This window comes from Balearica regulorum, chromosome 2 (assembly GCF_011004875.1).
Source record: "Balearica regulorum gibbericeps isolate bBalReg1 chromosome 2, bBalReg1.pri, whole genome shotgun sequence".
Classification (NCBI taxonomy): Eukaryota; Metazoa; Chordata; class Aves; order Gruiformes; family Gruidae; genus Balearica; species Balearica regulorum.
Genome location: NC_046185.1, coordinates 8926700 through 8947063, shown reverse-complemented (window position 1 = coordinate 8947063; position 20364 = coordinate 8926700). Strand labels below are relative to the sequence as shown.

At 44.8% G+C, this 20364-nt stretch overlaps 1 protein-coding gene across 1 annotated transcript in view; it reads left to right on the top strand.

Annotated features, from left to right (window-relative positions):
* The first annotated feature begins 8778 nt into the window (after positions 1–8778).
* CCN4 (cellular communication network factor 4) overlaps positions 8779–20364 on the top strand; it is a 37737-nt gene continuing 26151 nt past the window's right edge. The window contains exon 1 of the mRNA XM_075743290.1: positions 8779–9068. Coding sequence (XP_075599405.1) covers positions 9021–9068 — 48 coding nt within the window. The 5' untranslated portion in view covers positions 8779–9020. The remainder of the gene's footprint in view (positions 9069–20364) is intronic.

The window sequence follows — 20364 nt, the reverse complement described above, 5'->3', positions numbered from 1 at the left end:
CAAATAGGTAAGAATGCAAAAGGCAGCAGAAAGAGCTTTTGCCAAATTAAAGCTAGAACTTAATGGTCAAAATGACCACTTCAGCTTGAAATTCCAGTTTCCTCCTATAAAACTGAGTACTTGCATTTGTTCTGGGAGGTGTTTCTGTGAGATGCCCCAAAGGACAATCTGAGATGTGTGGGTCATATTGTGACGGGCCAAATGGAGGTCAGGGAGTCAAAGTGAGTGGGAGTAATGGAAACCGACCTGCTAAAGAACCCTATGGGATCAGGGGTGGTGGCTGCCCTACAGCTGAAAGAGTTCCCATAGTGTTGCAGCCTGAACACACTATTCAGGGATGGAAACTGTGCTATGATAGGCCCTAAATAACAGTCCCGAGCTCTGCAAAGACCACACCTTGTAACCCAGTAGAAAGGGACTGCTAAATCAAAAAAGCTGCTGGAGTGGGAACAGAGTGGGAAAGGCTCTTTGATTCACTGGAACCAACCCTCCAAGTCCTCAACCTGTGATATCCAAAGTCAAGTTGGTCCCTTTGGGACTTAAAGTCAACAAACTTCTCCCTTGTCAAGTAAGGAGTGGGTATCATGATGGCGTTAGGGCAGAAAATGACTTTGTGGAACATGGTGAAGACGTTTCATTTTTGACATATAATGGTGCTACTAATGTCAAATTGAGTTCCAACTTACGAATAATAGGTGCAACCATCTCAGTGAAACTGGATGCTCTTCAGAGCTGATGGATGTAGAGGTTATATTTTTAGCTTTCCTTTTTCTTTAAAAAACAAACAAACAAACAAACCACAGTGTTGTTATTTGTGGGGGATACAGGATTTACCCTCTATATATTTTTCTGATGCTTAAACTCAGGAATAACTAATGCAGCCACAGGAGCACAGTGCTGTGGATCTCATGTGGACATTTTCTCCTTTTCCTTCCCCACTCCTGTGCTGTGCCTGTCTCACACAGCATCCCAAAATATGCCCTCCTTGTCCAAATTCCCTTTGGGAAGCCTGTCCTGGCTGAGCATGTGCAGCCCAGCAGTTTCTCAGGGACTCAACAATCTTAGGCGTGATTAAAGGGAGATGGACCAAAGCCATGTTAAAAGGAAAGAAGTACTGCCAGAACCCGCAAAACCATTTTATTACTTAATGGAGAAGAAAAGCATTTGCTGGATCAAGGTAGACATCAACTGCACCCTGAGCATGTGGTCTCAGGGCCGTGTTCTTCTCCTTTCCTCTCGTATTGAATACAAGTCTATATCATCCCATCTGCTCCAAAAGGCTGACAGGAGGAAGAGGAAGGAAAAATAAGCCCAGAAAGAAACAGTGATTACTCTTTTTGGTGCCCTCAGTCCAGGAGAGGGTGGAAAGTTTTATCACACTAGACAGGGATGGAGCAAGGTGGACGCTGGTCACAAACAGCAGAGCTTGGGGCAGTGACATGCTCTGGCACTCCAGGTGTGATACATCACCTCCCATGCTCCAAATTAAATCAGGAAACAAAATCATAATGCTCCAAATTTTGTAAAACTGATAACAAAGGTTAGCAGGCATTGTGGTCAACACCCTCCAGGGCTTAGAAAAGCAGTTTATCTTCATTACAATCTTTTTAAAATGCTTCAGATGCAATTACGAATGGTAATAAAAACACATATATCCTGAATGCTCTCCATAGCTCAGACCTCTTTCTGCTGAGGTATCTAAAACAGCCCATATCAGACGCTCAATTTATTCACCTTCTTGAGGCAGAACCACTCTATATCCACTGGAAAGCGACTGTATCTTTGCACTTTGAAAGAGTCCAGGGAAGAACTTGTGGTGGACTTAATAGTTTACTTCCTAAGGTGGTAGTGTGAAAATGGATACCTTTGTTTTCACCCTTTTTGCTTTTATAAGTGAGACTAAATTAAGGAGAAATATTAGCATGGGCTGGGAAGAGAGGAAGCTTAAAGTGCTGCTTGCAAGAAATAAAAAAAAAAAATAGAAAGATGAGAACTTGAGAGCATGTGGACTACGTGTGCCTGAAGTAGTAGTATTTTTGTGAGCACTACATCAATAATCCACTTTCCCCACAGATTTGTGTCTGGTGGTTGACTGCAAACTCCAGCTGAAGTTGTTTTCCTGCAGTCGGCCGTCTGAGACGTCTCAGCTGTGTGGCTTCTCTGGCGTCTAATAGTGCGTGAGTAAACACTCCACTTTTCCCAAAGGTGTGATACTCTTATGGCCTCTCTCTTCTTCCTCGGTGCCTCCTTTCACAAAATGCACAGGAATGTGATTGTCGGTGAGATCTCTCTCTCTCTCTCTCTCTCTCTGTCAAATTTGGCTTGATTTTGGTCAAGGGGCTCAAAAATTGCTGCAAAGGGACACAGACAGACAGACATGAACACGTACGAAGCAATTGCATAAGCTCCATTTCCCCAGGAAACAGAGACTGAAAGCAGCTCTGTTGAAAGAGAAGCGTTTACTAACCAAATACCAAGGAAACTTTGAATAAAATGTTAGCAGAGTTAGAATGTAGAATTTGGATACTTGGGCCATAGAGGGAAAACTGGTCCTCAAATATTTCATGTTTCAAACAGGTTTGATCTCTTGGGGATCTATTCATAACTTTTCTAAACATCTCATAAGGCTTATTTCTTATTTTCTTTAATGTGAAAAAAAATATGTGATTTGTCTGCATTTATTAACAAAATATTTTAAAAGAACACGTGGGCTAGAAGGGTAGACCTACTTTTTAACAGAAAAACAAGCCCATCTGAGATAGGAGATGGTTATGTTTTATTGACTTCATTCTTTTACACTTAATTCGATTTCATTCGCTTGTTTTGGTTTTGTTTTTTTTGTTTTTTTCCAACCAGTGATATGTATAATCTAACCCAATCTTGGAAATTCACTGACGTATTTACAGTGCTGGGAAGCCTCAGTGTGGGACTAAAAAGTCCAAATCTGATTCCAGTCTTACCTAGACCCAACTGGGAGCAAAGGCACTGGCCACGGTGAATTTTCAGCTGAACAGGAGATTTCCCTCCTCATGTAGCCAACTCCATCCCAGAGACTGGAGAATATTGCTGCATTAGTGGAAGGAAAAAAGGCCCAGATGAATGCATAGTTGTGTAATTCTGTGGTCACTGATCTAGAGAATAGAAATACCAGGGTGTGCACACTATCCGCAGTGGATGAAGTCATTTTTTGGAGTATGTCATAAAATTACTTGTCAAGGAGACCATGATATGAAGCAGGACAACCTATGAAGGGAGCAGACTGTGCTGCTTCAGGAATGCATGCAATATTTGTTGGGATTCTTCATCCTTTCATCCTTTCATAGTTTGTTAGTCAATATATTTTCCTCTCTTTTCATGCGCATCAAGAAAAACATCTGCAGAAGGCAAACCCAAAGGTTAATTCTTCCCCTGCACTTCCTGCATTTGTTCAAACAGTTGAACTAATATTTATGAATAATGCATTGCACCCATGAATGCCACAGATTGATGCAACTCCAAGGACTTCATTTTTTTATACCAGCTGAGACTCAGACTCAATATGTCTTATTAATCCAGTTTCTGTTACTGCTTAGCAAATATTATCTAAATCTTTATTTCCAGAAGACTACTTCTCTACAGCAAGGATTTATCAGAGCTTGCTCATATTTCTGGCAGGTTCCTGACTCTTTGTGGCCAGTTTATTTTAGTTATTAATTTTTCTCAGAGCTTGGCATCTTATTTATGTGGTGGTTTGTTGTTTGTTTTTGTTTGTTTGTGGTTTTTTTCTTTTTTTTTATTCTAAGTTCTGTTTGAAATCTTTAATTAAGAAACTGATGTTTTTACAGAGCAGACACTGCGACAGACAATTGCTGAGGAAAAACATAAATACCCCAGAATACTGTTGCTGCTGTCACGAATTCTTGGTACTGGCTCAAAACCATCAGAATATCCTTTTTGCCCGCATAATTGCCACATAAATGCCCAACAGGAAATTATGAGAATTTAAGAATAAATGAACACAATAGTCAGGCCATTGCTTTTGAAGGCAATGAAGAAAATACGGTATCTGAAGTTACTGGCATCAATAAATGGAAATCTAATATAACACATATTTGTAAATTGATATAAAGTACTACAATTTTTTTATATGGGAATTTACAGAAACTAGTATTTTGATGGCTTGTTGTTTTGCTACTGTCATTCAAACCCTCATATTTTGGTCACACTGGAACAGCTCAGCTGCTGTCAGCCAGATTAATACTGCTGAAATCAGCAGTCACACAGATTGACACCAGCTGAAGACCTGTCCTAATAAATCTGAGCCTATTTATGGGAGATGAAATCTCAGTCATGTCTCCCCAAAGGCAGTATTCTTACTCAAATATAAATGGTTTTGGCTGCATGAATGAATTAAACATTGAAGGTTCCATTCTTCAGACTTAGCTGCAGCTTCACCCACACCAGTGGATCTGATTTATACCAACTCTTTGGAGAAATAATCACTCAGTCCTGGAGTGCTGACAGTCAGGCTGGTTTACCTGAACTAGCTGATTTTCTTTTTAGCTGTTGGGTGTATTATCATCCTTACAAGTATGCCGGCATGAGGAGGGCAAGCCGCAAGCATTGTGCTTGCTTACTCAGTAATGGATCCTGGGTTGAGTAACGTGTCAAGGTGCCTCCCTTCATCTGGCAATTTTAAGGGAATCCAGTGGTGGATTTACCACATTAGGTCCTCGCTGATACCTTCTGCATCATGATACCAGGGATACAAGGCTGAACAGGAGCAAAGAAGATTTTGGCTCTCTAACTGCACTGTGATTCTCATCCATCTTCGTCTTTGGAAAGACTGTTTAGACCAAAAAAAAGCGAGTCCTCCTGCTGTATTGCAGCTTCTTGCACTCTGTGTTGTCAAGTCTCATCTGCAAAGGCCCATAACTGTGTGGAAATGAGATATTCACCTGTGTTGAAGTGGGGTTGACTGAATTATCAAGATGTTATCAAGAGTCAGCTAAACCAGATGTTTTCATACTCTTGTTTCTAAAGCTTCTTTGATATTTCAAAGGGCCAGGCTGATGTAACTCTCCTTCCCATCACCTAAGTAGTAATAACAACAACAATAATAGATGATGCAGTTTGACTCCCCCACCTCCCTTCCCATTCCAGTATGTGCCTCCTGAAGTGGGTGAGGTTCCTGGCCCTGCTGCTGTTTGCAGTCCCAGTGGGTTCCCTGCTATTCAGCATGCAAATCCTGCATGGAAGGGATGTCTCCTCCATCATCCCAGCAAGGAGAAAGGCAGAAAAAAAGGGCACCTTGATAAAAAACTAACACAGCTAGTTGTTTGGCTTGTTTAAAAGCCAGATTCATGGCTCAGCCTTTACCTTTTATGAGTTAGGAAATTCCAAGGTGTTCTTTTTTTCCCTTGGACTTGTAGGCAGACTCTGATCTCACTTATTACAGGGTAAATCCACCACAGGCAAGGAGCTATTCCTGCCACACATTCACAAGCAAAAGCAGCATCCATCCTCCCTGAACTCTCTTTCTGTTCTTAGCAGTCCCTGTGTTCTTTGGCCAGCCACAGCCCTTGGTAAAAGTGTCAGGCACATCAAACAGCATGAAATAAATCAATCCATTTCCCAGTTTATTTAGTCTAAAAACTCTGTAAAATGGAGTCAAATTGAGAAACCTGTTTATGTGGCTGAGAGGCCTAAAGAGATGTATAGAGGAAGGAGTGATATTAAAGTGTTAAACTAACAGAATCAGAGCTAGTTTGCACTGGGGTGTGCTACCTGTTTCCAGTTCACTGTGGCTGGCGTGACTGCAGTGATGGATAGTTGCATTCGCAGACATAATGTCCACGGAAGGTGAAAGGTAAAGAGACAAAAGTCATTAAAACTATAAAATTGCTTCAAGGTCCAGAAAACCAATTAGACGCTGACATTTAAAAGTAATGTGGCTGCCTTGTTTTATTGAAGAGCAGAGTCAGCGGTGATTTACTGAACCCTTGCGTGTTTATATGTTGGAAGAAGGTACTGAATTCTCATCAGCCAAGCAGACATTGGCAGAAAGATGAAACTAGCAAACTCAGACTGAAAACATGGCACAAACGTTTAATAGTGAATGTAACTGAACTCACCAAAACATGAAGCAGATTTTCCGTCATTTGAAGATCTTAAATTGAATTTACGTCTTTGAACTAGACAGAGAAGTGTCTTTAGAGCCTCCATTTGTTGGGGCCAATACAAGACTCCCCAGGATTAAGGCAGGGTGATACAGGATTACAATGATCTCTTTTAGCATCGTCACTCTGTGAGGGAACTGAGACCCACCTAGAGCAGAAGTCAAGGTGTGGACTGCTGCCATCACCGAGTTAAAGAAGAGCCTAAATGTCCATTTGAGACTTAATGAAATAACCTTACACCCAGCCACACCTGTAAGTGCCCCGATGTGACATATCCACACAGGAATCGCTATCAGAAAGGCTGCTGAGGTAGCTGGATGTCTCAGCACCCCTGCCCTGGAGCTGCAGACCCACTCCTTGATCCCCATCTCATCCAAGCTAAGACAAAGTGTCTGGTTTATGATTACCACATGACAAACTCCCATGACTGACATGAGATGAGCTGTGGAGCTGTAAGCAGCCAGATGTCCACATTTCAAAGACTCCATCCTTGCTGACACACTTGACCACAGCATTAGCTAAGAAATTCACAGAGGGGAATGAAATATGCAGGGGAAATAATCAAAAGAGAGTGAGATAACCAAATGTTTTTGGGGAAAAACCAAAACCAACACACTGCCATTTCTGGTGTAATTTATAAAGTGTTCTTTCCCTTAATTTTGAAGTCTGATAACCCAGGAGCTTTGAACTCTTGTTCCTCTTCCATTTGCGAAGCTGCTTTTGCTAGGACTGCTAGCATGGCCCAAGCCAGCAAGCACAACTTGTACGAGGTATCAGCCACCTACTTCACATCCGAGCCTATTACCCTAGGCTAATCCACCTAGTTTCACCTTGTTTTTAAGAGGCCATCTCACCTAGGTCAGAGGAATTGCACTCTCTAAATGCTCCTTTCACTTCACAAAGGGTTCAGACATTTGGACCCCAAAGTCAGGCACTGAGCGATAGCCCCGTGCAGATGAACACCGCCCAGGTGACGTGAAGATAGCAGGCTGCTGGCTAGATTCCTCAGCGGAGAGAGAGGGTCCCTGTGACTGAGTATTGCTGGTGTACGAGGAAGGATGTGTGCTGGTGACAGAGAGGGGTGAGAAAGAACTATTTGAAATAGAGAGATGCAGAATGAATGAACAGAGGAGGACATGAGGAGAGAGAGGGAAGGATGTAGAGGAAGGAGAACAGAAACAGCCCTGGAGGAACCTGACAGAAAATACAAGCCCCATCCTGGTCTTCAGGGTGGTATGTCCTGGGAAGGGGCTGTGGTAGGGGTGAAGGTGCTGGAGGAGGAAGAGAGAAGGTGGCACTTCCTCTGGTTTGCAGTCAAACTCGGGCTGAATCGTTTCCCAGGGCAGCTGGGTGAGTGTTCAGACTGTCAAGCAAAAAATCTGGTCCTTCTAGAGCTCCCTGGTCCAGCGGTGTAAAACCATTAAACTGTCCATGTCATATCACACAGCACAAAGGGGTGAAAGTGGCTGCGAGAGCACATGTTACTGGAGCACAGCTTCCTCGCTCTCCCCTCCCCATGGCCCTGAGCACTCAGCTGTGCTGGTCCAGGGAGCAAACCCCACCGCAGCACCAGCTCCCCTGGAGGGCTGGGATGGCTGCTGGGGGGTCTAGGGGTGACTCACCCCAACCCGACCTGGCACACCTGAGTTACAGGAGGTAGCCAAGGCTGAGCAGAGGTTAAGGCACCTTCTGAGTTCCAGTTTAGCCATCAGAGCATTCACCCACCCATCACTTCTCTGCCTGCCATACCAAGCAGGAAGGTTTGCCTATTCCTAAATTTATCTTGACATCTCTTTTAGCTCATGTCTTGACTCTTTCTTGGGTTTAAGATCTGTGAAGCCATTTAATACGATTTTTTCTTCCCTTTGCATGCACTCATTTTCCTTATACTGTTCTATTTCAGTTTAAGGATGAAAGAGACTTTAAATTCTTTCAAATTCAGATTTAGAGAGGTGAGGGAAAATACTGTGCCTGTGCCTAGGTAAACACAGAAAAACACATGAGAGATGACCCAGGTAAAATCAGAGTGTACATTAACAGGGATACAGGTGATCGTAGAGTTTAGCTCTGTTCAGGGTGGGGTTTAAACTCCCATGGGCAATATTTGTTATGCCCACTGCTGGCACAGGATAGAAATATAACTGGGCCCAGGACCTGATGCATACTCTGATACATTCCACCAAAATCATGGAAGGGATGTGTAGCATGGCAGGGGACAGTGTGCCCTTCCTTTCATTTCCCAGGTGGGTTTCTCTGTAAAGATGGGGGATCTCGAGGCAGCTGGCAGACTGCCTCCCGTGGGGTGTGCTTGCAGGACAAACATCCTTCTGCACTTCGAATGAAGCCACTTTTTTAAAAAAAGATGAAATAAATCAATATCATCTGTGCATAATTGTATACACGTCAGGTTATTAATCACAATCAGTAAAGCCAGATTAAGTGTTTCTTGCCGTACTAAGTTGCAAGAGACTGAATGCCATGAGCAACGTGAGAGGTAAGCTCTGAGCATTTCTGTACGGCGCTAAAATCGCAGTGCGATGGACCACAGCGCTGCAGCTTTCCCTTTAAGAGCCCTTTGGCTAACGGCGATACACTGAAATGCAGGAGGTGGGACAACACCACACACAAAAATGAAGAAGTGAAGGCAGGAAAAGTTTCTCCAGAGGAAAAATGCAGGGCTTGTCCTTCACCCTGACGTCAGATCTGTCTTTAATAAAATCCCCAAAGAGCCAAGAGAAAAAGGCAGAGTGCCTAGGCTAGGTTGCCAGTTCAGGATTGCTCTTCATTCCCCAAAGTTGTGTTTTTGTTCAAAACGGCTCTAAATCTGGGTTCAATCAATGTATTTAATCCCGGCTTCCAGGGATGAGGTGGCTTTTGCCCTGGATTCTAGCAACAAACAGCATTTTGCAGGTGAGTTTGGAAACTGCAGGAGACACTCGTCTTCTGCGAACACACTTGGGTTTAACGCACGGTGGGCTGGGAGAGCCGAGTGGGATGCGTGTGGGAAGGTGGGCACTGGTGAGCTCTGGGGGGGGTGGGAGATGTGGGAGTGGGGAGGGAAAAGTGAGCTGTGGAGGAAAGGAAAGGAAAGGAAAGGAAAGGAAAGGAAAGGAAAGGAAAGGAAAGGAAAGGAAAGGAAAGGAAAGGAAAGGAAAGGAAAGGAAAGGAAAGGAAAGGAAAGGAAAGGGAAAGGGAAAGGGAAAGGGAAAGGGAAAGGGAAAGGGAAAGGGAAAGGGAAAGGGAAAGGGAAAGGGAAAGGGAAAGGGAAAGGGAAAGGGAAAGGGAAAGGGAAAGGGAAAGGGAAAGGGAAAGGGAAAGGGAAAGGGAAAGGGAAGGAAAGGGAAGGAAAGGGAAGGAAAGGGAAGGAAAGGGAAGGAAAGGAAAGGAAAGGAAAGGAAAGGAAAGGAAAGGAAAGGAAAGGAAAGGAAAGGAAAGGAAAGGAAAGGAAAGGAAAGGAAAGGAAAGGAAAGGAAAGGAAAGGAAAGGAAAGGAAAGGGGGGAAAGGAAGGGGAAAGGTGAAAGGAAAGGGGAAAGGGGAAAGGTGCAGAAGTGTCTGAGTTGAGTCCATCTCTGCTCAGCATCCAGGTGGATCTGCACAGAAACCTGTAGTGTGGTTCGTGGGGGTTTTTCCTTTTTTTTTTCTTCTTTTCTTTTTCTTTTTCTTTTCCTTTTATTGCTACTGATTTGTATTGTGGAGCACAGGAAGGAGGAAAAGATCGCCCAATCCTGCCCGAAGCAGCCCGGCTGAGGCTGTTAGGGGAGCGGGTGGGAGGGGAAAGGGCAGATCCCCGACGGGCGGCGGTGCCCAAAGGGGGCCGGGACCGAAGCAGTGCCGGGGCCGGAGCCGTGCCGTGCCATAGCGGGGACCGGGACGGAGCCGGGCGGTGCCGCCGGCCGCTCCCCGCAGGTGTGCCGCTGCCGGGGCTGCCTCGGGGCCGGCAGAGGAGGAGGGGGCTGTTTCCCCCTCTCCGATCTCTGTAGCTGCCCGATCCACGCAGGCAGCAGCTGCTTTCCTTCCACTCTTCTTTGGAAAAACCTGTTTGGGAAAGCCACTCATTTCAGAAAGATGTTTGCGTTTTGCTTTTCCTTTCTCGGTGCGTGCTTGCGGCTTGTGTAAAATCCGCGGGGGAGAGAGCTGGTTGTTGAGGGCTGGGTGTTCGGGAAGGTGACCACCACCACGGCAGGCAGGCAGTGGGTGCGGGGAGCGCCGGTCCCCAGCGGGAGAGGGACTGAGGGGGCCCTGCCGTGTACCCCCTCCTCATCCCCATCCCGGGAGGCAGTGCTGGACTCAGGGCTCGGGAAGACCTGGGGACCCCAAAAGAGAGGTGGATCCTAAGGACCCGTTTGGGCTACCTGGCTTGAGGCTGGGACATTCCCTGAGCCGGACATCTGTCTGAGCATCTCTTCTGCTTGGAGAGGGGTAACATCGACTGCTTTGCACAAGGGGGGGGGGGGGGGATTTTGCTTTGCAGGGCTGCTGGCATCGGGGGTTGGCTTCTGTGTTGCGAGATAAAGCGAGGCTTTAAAGCAAGGAGGTAGCACGCGTGGTGTGGTACACCAGATGCACCTGTGTGAAAGCAGATGGCAAAGCGATAAGTCCTGCATGAATGTGGAGATGGACTGATAATGGTGCCTCTTCTAGAAACAAAAACACGACACAAAACTAACAACAAACAAACAAAATGCAGCTCTTGGGCTCTCTGAGGTAAGTTGATTCTTACCTCAGTTGATTTTTGTTGAGCAAGTAAAAAGTCACACAGAGGCAGGGGGGCCCCCAAACAGTGTTAGTAGAGGAGATCTATGTGAGCCTTGTAAATTTTACAGTGGTTGTCCTGGGTCCCCTTGATATGAAATATGTTTGTACAAAAAGCTGCTGTAGCATGAAAGTATGTGCAAGTGCATGCATGTGCCTGCTGTGGGGGTGGGTAAGTGCGTGCAATCCAAATATTGCTGGCAGCATGTTTGGTCTAAAGAGTGTCTAAAAAAGCGATCAAAACAGTATCAAAAATAGCCTACGAAGAGTCCTGGGTCTGAATTTTTTCAGTTCAAGCTCTCCATTGAATGGAGCAGGTGAGGCTGTGTCTCTCTGGAGCATCCCAGGGGCACTGTCACCTCCTGAACACACGCATGGAGTTGCACCTTAGAAGGTTGTGCTTAGAAACCATTGAGTAGGGATGATTTCTCCCCAGCAATGAACTGGCTTTCTGTGGGTCTTCTCCACACCTGAACTGGGATGTGATATGGGGTTGGTAGGCTGATGGAGGTCAGATTTCTGTCTGCCATACGTAAGGGAGTGGGGAAACGGATGAAAAAAGTGTATAGCATGGAGCAATGAGAGGGGCTGGGGAGAGCAACTGGGAGGCAGCATTAGCCTATGTAATTCTTACAGGACTTGTGGGAGAAGAGCAGGCTTAGTTCGGTCTGCTTGAGGGGAGGATGTCTGAAGGAGCAAGGGATATTGCAGTTGGTGTGGGATATTGTGAATGTTCAGCTGGCATGGCCACCCTGCTCATGAGAGATATTGTAGCTAAGTTGTGTGGGTCATAACAGATGAGGGCTGGTAGAGGTCTGACACCACCCCACCTCATTGTCTATTGTACTGCATCTTTGGTGGCATCATCACAACAGATGATGCCACCAAAGATGTTTCCAAGACTGCAGAGGCATCCACGGCAGGTGATAGCATCAGGCAGGTCACAGTGCACAGGCAAAGCCTGGTGGTCTCCATGGGGACTTGTCATGCTTCACATATATGAAGAAATATAGACAGAAAAAGATGCTCCACTGGGAAAGAGGAGGGTTGACTATCTGGAATATAACTGCAATACATATACTTGTTCCAGGGATAAAGGCAGAGGAGTTAATACAGGAAGGTCAGGCAAGTCTCAAGGGGCATTTCAGAAGGTGGCTCTCAGGTTCTGTGGGAGCGTCTCCTGCCCCCCACGACCATATTAAGCTACAGAGTTACTGAGCTCTTAACCAGTTTTATCAACAAGGTTTTGTATTGGGGCATAACTCTACAGGTGATGCGTTTGCAAAGAGAAAAATAACTGAGCATAGTTGGAATTTCAGGCATAAGTTTTCAAGCATTTCTTAAGATTATTTTTTTTTTTCATACATATAATGGCAGAGACCATGGGAGCCCAAGTACCATCAACAAGACTGAGATTCCTCAGTGCCTGAGTCATTTCTGCAGCAAGGACTTTAAGGCTGGGTGCATTGGCCCCTTCCAGAGCTGCACATTGAGGAATCAGAGCCTGGATCTTCAGCCTCTAGTCATGACGACTCAGCAGATACGAGACCCCTTGTTCAAATGAGACGAAATGTCCCAGATCAGAGTAGTGATTAGAAAAGAAATTCTGCAGTTTGTAGAAAATTAGTACAGGAGATTATATATGGAGAAGGACAGCACTGGAGGTTTCTAAAACATGCGAAGTGGAGGAATGGGCAGTATGTGCATGAGGGGTGAATGCAATCCTTGAATGCATTCAATGGTGCTGTTAAGCAGCAGGTAAATAGCAAAGAATTGTGTTGCTCTTCCTCACATCAACTAGTAGGCAGACATTGACACTTTTAGTTGATGTGATAACAATCATGGCACACAAACACCAGGCCTTTGGCTTTAGTGGGTGGTAGGGAGGAGAGAGACATTTGAAGATGGTTTTATATAGGCACAATCTCCTTTGTGAGCATTGATTTCACTAGATAGTCACTGATAATGAGTCAAGTTCAGGGCTGCCTCAGGCTGCGTGGAAAGTGGTTTGAGAACTGTAATGTGTGGTTTTTTCTTCTCGTTTTTATAAGATTTATTGGCACAGATATGAGGCCAAGAATTTCATTTGTAAAATGTTTGGATGTGGTGGCAGGAAAAAGTGATTACATTCCTTTGGGCTCTTCCAGGCGAAACCACAATTTGACCAAACTTGAACCAAAAAAAAAAAAAAAAGGCAAAAAAAAGTGCTATGGATTAATTTATTCATTTATCTATTTGCTTTGCTAGCAGGTCATATATAGTCTAATGCTAAAAGTTCCAGGCACCTTTATTCTTGCCCACAAAAATCCTGTGGCTCTCCAGGCACGGTGAGCTGAGGTTTGTTTATGGAGTGCTTCGCAATGGAAGGCTACAGGCTTGCAACATGGATAATGATGCACAGATAATCTTAGGCAGCGTAGGTTCAAAATTGATGTGTCTTGTGCCTCTCACCTTCCCACCATTCCCTGTTGCTTGACAGCATCTTGTTACCAGAGACAGGCTTGATACGCTCCTCTGTAGAAAGGCTCCTAACCTACACTTCCATAAATTGTAGGTGTCAATTAAAATTACTCTGATCATAGCAGCTGAAGATTCAGCTATGCAAATGAGTATCTTGTGGCTCGAAGCTGGTAGACATAATCCCCGTGGGTATGGTTGCACCATACGTGGGGCTTTCCCAAAGCTGCTCTGTTATTCAGCAGTCCTCCCTCACAAATCCACCTGCAGAAGGAAATCATTACCGAAGGTAGCACTGATTGTGCTTCACATGGATCGATGTCCAGACCCAAATCTGTTTCTGACGAAGTGGAGATGCCCTCTAAATACACACATACACACTTTGATAGCCATCGGCTGCCAGTGTGCAACAGCCTCTTTGCCAGCATTCGCCAAGACAGAGCCGGGGACAGGACTTGTCTTCCTCGCAGCTGTGCCACTGCCTGTTTGTGTCCCCTCGGGGAGGTCCTGTCCCATTTCACACTGCAGCAGTCCTGCATCCCGTGCGAGTTCTCTGCCCAGTGGGGCTTCTGCAGGGAAAGGAGTTAGTTAAAAATGATAGCTGTGGATTTTAGCAAAAGCATAAGATTGACACGATTATGCTGAGTGTTTGTCCTTTGAAAGAGTTGTGTGTGTTTAGTTTCTCCCACCTTCCCCAGGTGCTAGCAAAAGGCACTGGTCAAAAATTTCAGAAGTTCTCCATGCTCACATGGGACATTTGAATTATTTCTTCAGGAGCTCTGGGCTCCCACGTTGGTATGTTAAAAGTTGCTTTAGCATCCTGCCAGTGCTCAGCTTACTGAGAACTGCTCTTTCTGGATGGCCTCAGTGTCCCAGCGGGCTCATTCCTGTCAGGACAGCCCTGGCTCTCACGCATGAGTGGAAATGAAGCTGTTTTAAACAAAAAGAAATAGGTTCATGTATGTGAACATTGGCAGCTGTGGCCTGGCGAAAGCTGAACGCCCACAGCTTCAGCTGAAGATTCATTTGAGTATCAAGCCTGACAGTGTCTCATGTTGTGTACTAGAAAGCAGGGTAAGGTTTCCTCACTCTTTCAGATTTAAGTTTGTCACCAGGAGGTGCAGGTAGGCAGGTAGATGTTCCTCCTAATTCACCCTTTGATTTCTTGTGATATAGCTCAGCCATCCTCATTCTTAGGGTGCTTATGTTAAAAGTATACTTTTCTGTTTCTATTAAATAGGAACTTTGACTGACAGCTGTCAGCTTAGCAGTGATGGGCCTAAACAAATTCTACCCATTTGTTTTCTTTCTGTATTCTGATGTCCACCAAGAATTCAGACTAAGTTTCTTGGACTGGACTTACAGCACCCAATTTCCCCATCACTCCCTCTTCCAAGTTTTGTCCTACCCGGGGTTTGCTGCATCCTGAGTTACCTTCAGCCTCCCATTGCTGCAGGTTGGTAGTGGGACCACAGGGCTTTATTTTCACAAATGTGTTCCTGGGTCAAGGGACTCCGACTCTGCTGCTGTAGAAGCTCTGTGCAGATGTTCTCCAGTGCTGCTCTGGGTTTCCTAGCTGTGGGTGAGGATCACTAGTTCTCCTGCACCTTGGTGGTCTCCCAGCTCTGGGAGGTACCTCCACTGGTGCCCTTGTTATTTATTGCATCCATACTGAAACCTTATGTGTTTCCCTCTTGGCTGTTGCTTATTCTGGCATCCTGGGTGACGCTTCTGGAGTCCTCTTAATCCCTTGTGCCTTCTAATAAGGCTAGGGTTTGACTTGTAATCCTTACATCTGGGCTAGGTGTGGGAAAGTAGAAGGGAGAAAAGGCATTTTTACCTGTGTGGGTGCCAACAGCTGGCTCTGCTCTACAAGTAATTCTTCTTGTGGATGGGGAAGGAAAGAGGAGCCTTTAGGCTGAGACAGCTGTGGAAGAAGATAACACTTAAGCTAAGCTTTGCAGCACAACTTGAATAATGAATTTCTAATACTTGGGTTGGTAATGCATTCCAGGACTGTGTGGTCATATCTGTGTTCCTCTTCTCCTTCTCAATAGCTCCCACGTTGTTCTTCTGTTTTATTAGTCTGGGTCTGTCATTCTACTTAACCTATAAAGCAAATGAGAGATGAGCAAGTTGGAAGGCCAAGTTTCATGAACTCCAGGAAGGCATGCAATGAGCCCAAAGGGAAACCTGAGAGGTATTTACAGAAATAACTGTGGGCTTATGCATCATCCATGGAGGGCTGTGAGTCACCTGGATCCTGATGTTGCTGGACATGAGCACAGTTAGGTCTTTGCTGTCATGGAACAATTCCAGCCTTGCAAAAGGACCTTCTCCTAAGAGTTTGCCTTGCAGATTTGGAAGGAGTTATGAGACAAAATGTCTCTTGTTTGGTGATGGGAAAGCATAGCAAGGTCATTTGGTCTAGCATTTCATTGACACTCAGGTGAACAGAACTCACAATACCTGTAATGCTCTGGCTGCTTTTATACCTTTTCCTTAGAGCTGAAACAAACTCCAACTCAGCTTAAGATGAACTTGTCCTTTCCCTTCCTAGCATACTGAAATTTTCTCCAGTGAAAGGCTTCCAGGTAAATATGAAGCACTGGTTTTCTTATTACATGTCTGCATGCAACTGTCTAGCTTGACTGAGTTAGTAGCTACATTAGATTTAGAAACATGGAACTACTATATGTAGTACCTGTATATAATGGAAAGAACACAGTGAAGTCAGTAGCAGTCAGCAACTTTGTAATTCTGTATACTATCTGACACAAAACTTGCTACGTTCCACCAAGAACAGTGTAACCCACATAGACTTAATAACTTTGACCAAAATGGCACTGACTGACTCAGGGATTTTTTTTTATTATTTTATTTTATTTTTAAATTATTAGGATGTAGCAATTTTTTAGCTGCATGTGAACAGTTGCACTTTCCCCTTTCTTAGAATTTCTGAGTGATTTAAAAGTTTTGATTCCTTTCCATGCTCTACCAGCTTGCCAGACTACCATCCTGCTTTCCTTTTTGGTGTTTTCTCACTGAAGCTTTTTGAGTAACAAGAGATAACAAGATGAGTGGGGGTTTGTTTCATTGTCTTGCTGAAGTTCCCTCACCTCCATATGCATATGCTTGAAAGGAAGGTTATAAAGAAAAGAAGGGAGCATGGCTTTGGTAAACAGAGTTTGATGCCTTTTGGGGACAACACTGCTCAGCTGAAGCAGTGACTCTGGTGAACTTGTTTTACTCCATGAAGGGGCCAGGTTTCTTGCACTGGGCAGACAACTAATGTACCAGGGCTCTGCAGAGAGACTGGTGACTTCCCCAGAAAGTGCCATCACTATCTTAAAGCATCTCCTGACTGTGCTCTAAACACTTGTGTCATTGTCACTGCCATGCCTGATAAATGGTGTCCTTGGCATTCTTGTATTTGTGGTGCAAGAGGTCACTCTGCATCTGTGGGTTTTGGACTTGTGGATCCTCCTTTCTGGTTTTTGAAGTCCACCAATATATTCCTGGATGTGTATGATGGCCAAGCAGGCTATAGCTCCCATTTATGATCACCAGCTTATGTCTGCTGTGACAAAGGGAACTTTCTGTATCTGGGTTGATAAGAAGGCAGAGACATCAAAATCCATATGGGGGGAATTAAGCGCTCCTCCGAACGGCTGGCATATGTACTTGGCTGCCCGCAGGCTACCAATTCCCTGGCTTTAGAGTAACAGCTGGGTCATTTTAGCTGTTTAGCAAGGAAGGACCAAACCACAAAAACTGCAGCCAGTGCTGAGAATCTGCAAGTGGATTACACTATAAAACCCTTTGGTTACATTTTTATGAGGGGAAAAAGGGTGGAAAATTAATTAGGAAAATACCCAGGTTCCATTAACTAGTTTGGCCATTCAGCAGGTGATTTATTTATAAGCACTGCCAGCAGTATTTCCTGCTGGAACTTGGTCTTAGAGGACTAGGTCATACCCACAGCATCTGTGTGTGGGCTGATACACACTGATGTAAGAGAATGAGGGCAAATGCAGTTGGCTTCTTTCTATGAGGTTTTCTTCCATATTTGACCTTAGGTATTGCAGTGACTGTAGTTAAATATATAATGTCATCCCTGCTATTTAACACTGCAGCTTATTTATGTAGATCGTTCACTATTAATTTTCACTGTTTTACTAGAATGCCAAGTGTACATTTTTAAAATTACAGTTAATCAAACATTTCTATGAGGCACAGCTCTCCACGAACCTCACAAAGGGGTCAAAGAAGCTGCAAACTGATGTCTATGAGGCAGTGGATTTCTGGGGGTCGCTTGACTTATTTTTCCATATTTTACACCAAAACCTGTACTGAGCTTCCTCAGTGCACTGGGGTTCCCCAAAGATGTGGTGTGATTGTGCTCATGCACCTGGTGAATTCCTCACCCGCCAAAGCTGCCTGCGTGTGGGTGAGCTCCTGAGCTTGTGGCAGAACAATGCATTATGTGCCTGGTTTCAGGCTCAGATAAGATGCTTCTGCTTCATTGAGATGATACACCTAATTCTGTGTGATTTACATACACATATATATAGTACACATATGCATATACCCACATCCCCCCTGTATTTTTGTTTTGTGTCAGTTATTCCATAAGTATCATATAGGCAATCTGTTTGCACTTGAGGAGATGCTTGTGCCATATTTTTCATAGAATCATAGAACCATGGAATGGTGTGGGTTGGAAGGGACCTCAAAGATCATCTAGTTCCAACCCTCCCTGCCACGGGCAGGGACACCCTCCACTAGACCACATTGCCCAAAGCCCCATCCAGCCTGGTCTTGAACACTTCCAGGGATGGGGCATCCACAGCTTCTCTGGGCTACCTGGTCCAGTGCCTCACCACCCTTACAGTGAAGAATTTTTTCCTTATATCCAATTTAAATCTACTCCCTTTCAGTTTACAACCATTACCCCTTGTCCTATCACTACATACCCTTGTAAAAAGTCCCTCTGTAGTTTTCAACGTTTTTGACTGTTCCCCCCCGACACCTCAGCAATATTAAAATGCTTTCCAGAGTATCATCTGGGAGGCTGGAGTATTTGAATAAATGGATATTATGGCAGCACAGTTGAGATCCCTTTAAAACCTCTGCATCCTTGATAATTATACCATTTTATAAAGGAATATTTAAAGAATTGCGTTTGTCTCATTCCCATGTGACTATATGACCGTAAAGGTGTTGATCCTGGTTTTACTGTTCACCCTGTAAAATGCAGGGGAAGCTTTCTTAGAAAAACGTCCTCTACAGCGGGAGCTGTGCGGATATAAATATTTTGGCTTAACACCTCCCTCCCCATATGCTTCCCAAATGTGGCTTTTCTGGCAGGAATCGTGTCTGTGGAGCAGCCTTGGCCCAGGGGGATGCTCGGAAGAAGCAGGGTGCTGTGCAGGGCTGCTGGGGAGCACCACAGCCTTGTCATTTGTGCACCAACACTGCCCTCGCGTGTCAGGCAGTTCGGAGACAGACCCTGTGCCTGCGTGTAGGCTCTGCGCACAGCTCCCACTCCTGCTTGGCTTGCTGTGGGCTCCAGGCGGCCAACACCAGTTATTCTGAGACAAGCAAAAATGTCAGCACTCATATAATTAGAAATTCATCTTTATCCTCCAGGAGACAAAACACATAGCTGATATCTTCCTCTGTGTATGAAAGCAGCAACGTTAACTGTTGAAGGGCTGAGATGTTGCCACTTTCCGGTTTGGGGTTGGTTAGGATGGGGAAGTGGCAGTGTTTGCATGGTGTGGTTTTTGGAGGCATGTGGGTGCTGATGGACATGAAGTTTAAGCAGATTTCTCCTTGTGACCTGCCAAAGTGCTTCAGTGCCAGGGTGCAGGACTCCAGTGTCAGTGAGTTCTGATGGAGCTGCAGCAATACCCTGGCCTGAGCAAGGGGTTTTGGGTTTTTGTTTTGGTTTTGGGGTTGTTTTTTTCTGTATTTTATGCCATTCATAGTGTCAACAGGTCTCTGGATCAGAAAGGAGAATTTTGTCACCTTGCTGGTTTAGACCTGGGCCCCAGCAGGTATCATAGCTACATACAAGCAAGAGTGAATTTTGTGAAGGACCCATTTCATCACTTTGCACAAATACATCAAGTTATAAACTCCTGATCATCACTGATCTGTTGGATTTGAAGGTGTTTGAGAGGTGAAGGAGTCTTGCCCTTTTGCAGGCATTGGGTGCATGTGATGGTTGAAAGATAAAACACTAAGCAATTGACTTTGCTGAATTGACAGCATCTGAGAGGCTGCTCAGTGGAATGATTTCTTTTTTGCATCCAGTAAGAACTAAAGAACTTAGTTTATTAGCTGTGTGTAGGAGGATGGATCATGGTATGGTTACAGTGTAGGAACAAGAAATCTAACTGCTATTTTTGGCTCTGCCACAGACATCCTGTCTGCCTTTGGGACAGTCACTTCACCTCTTGGGCCCCAGATTAAAAGAAGTTTATTCAATAATTTCCTCCTCACAAAAGGTGCTGCTTTCCACCACGAGCTATCCCTCCGGGCAGCAGACCGTGACATGGTCTGCTCATCCTTGCAAGCGCCGTGTGTGCATCCCCATCCAGAGAGCTGACACCTCCGAGTACATCAGCCTTCACATTTGCTGCTTGCACCAGTTATTTTACATTTGTTCTCCGGCATTTTTTTTACCAAAGCCCTGTATTTCAGTTCTGTTTCCACTGACTTCGGGGGTAGGAGGATTCATTCTCTAGCACAATACATAATTTTCCTATACTAATAACTTCACTCCTTTTTTTTTCATGATTTTGTGCCAGGAGGTGTTCTAGTTTTCCCGCTTGTAGTTTCCACTGTATTTAATTCAAAAGCAGTGGTTTTGTCTCCAAAGCCTTGTAAAAGCCAAGGACATATCTACTGGCCTCTCTCTTTTTTTCTTCCTTCCTCATTTTCAATGTGTCAGCTTTTCTTGGGGATGGGAGGGAAGGTACAGATGCT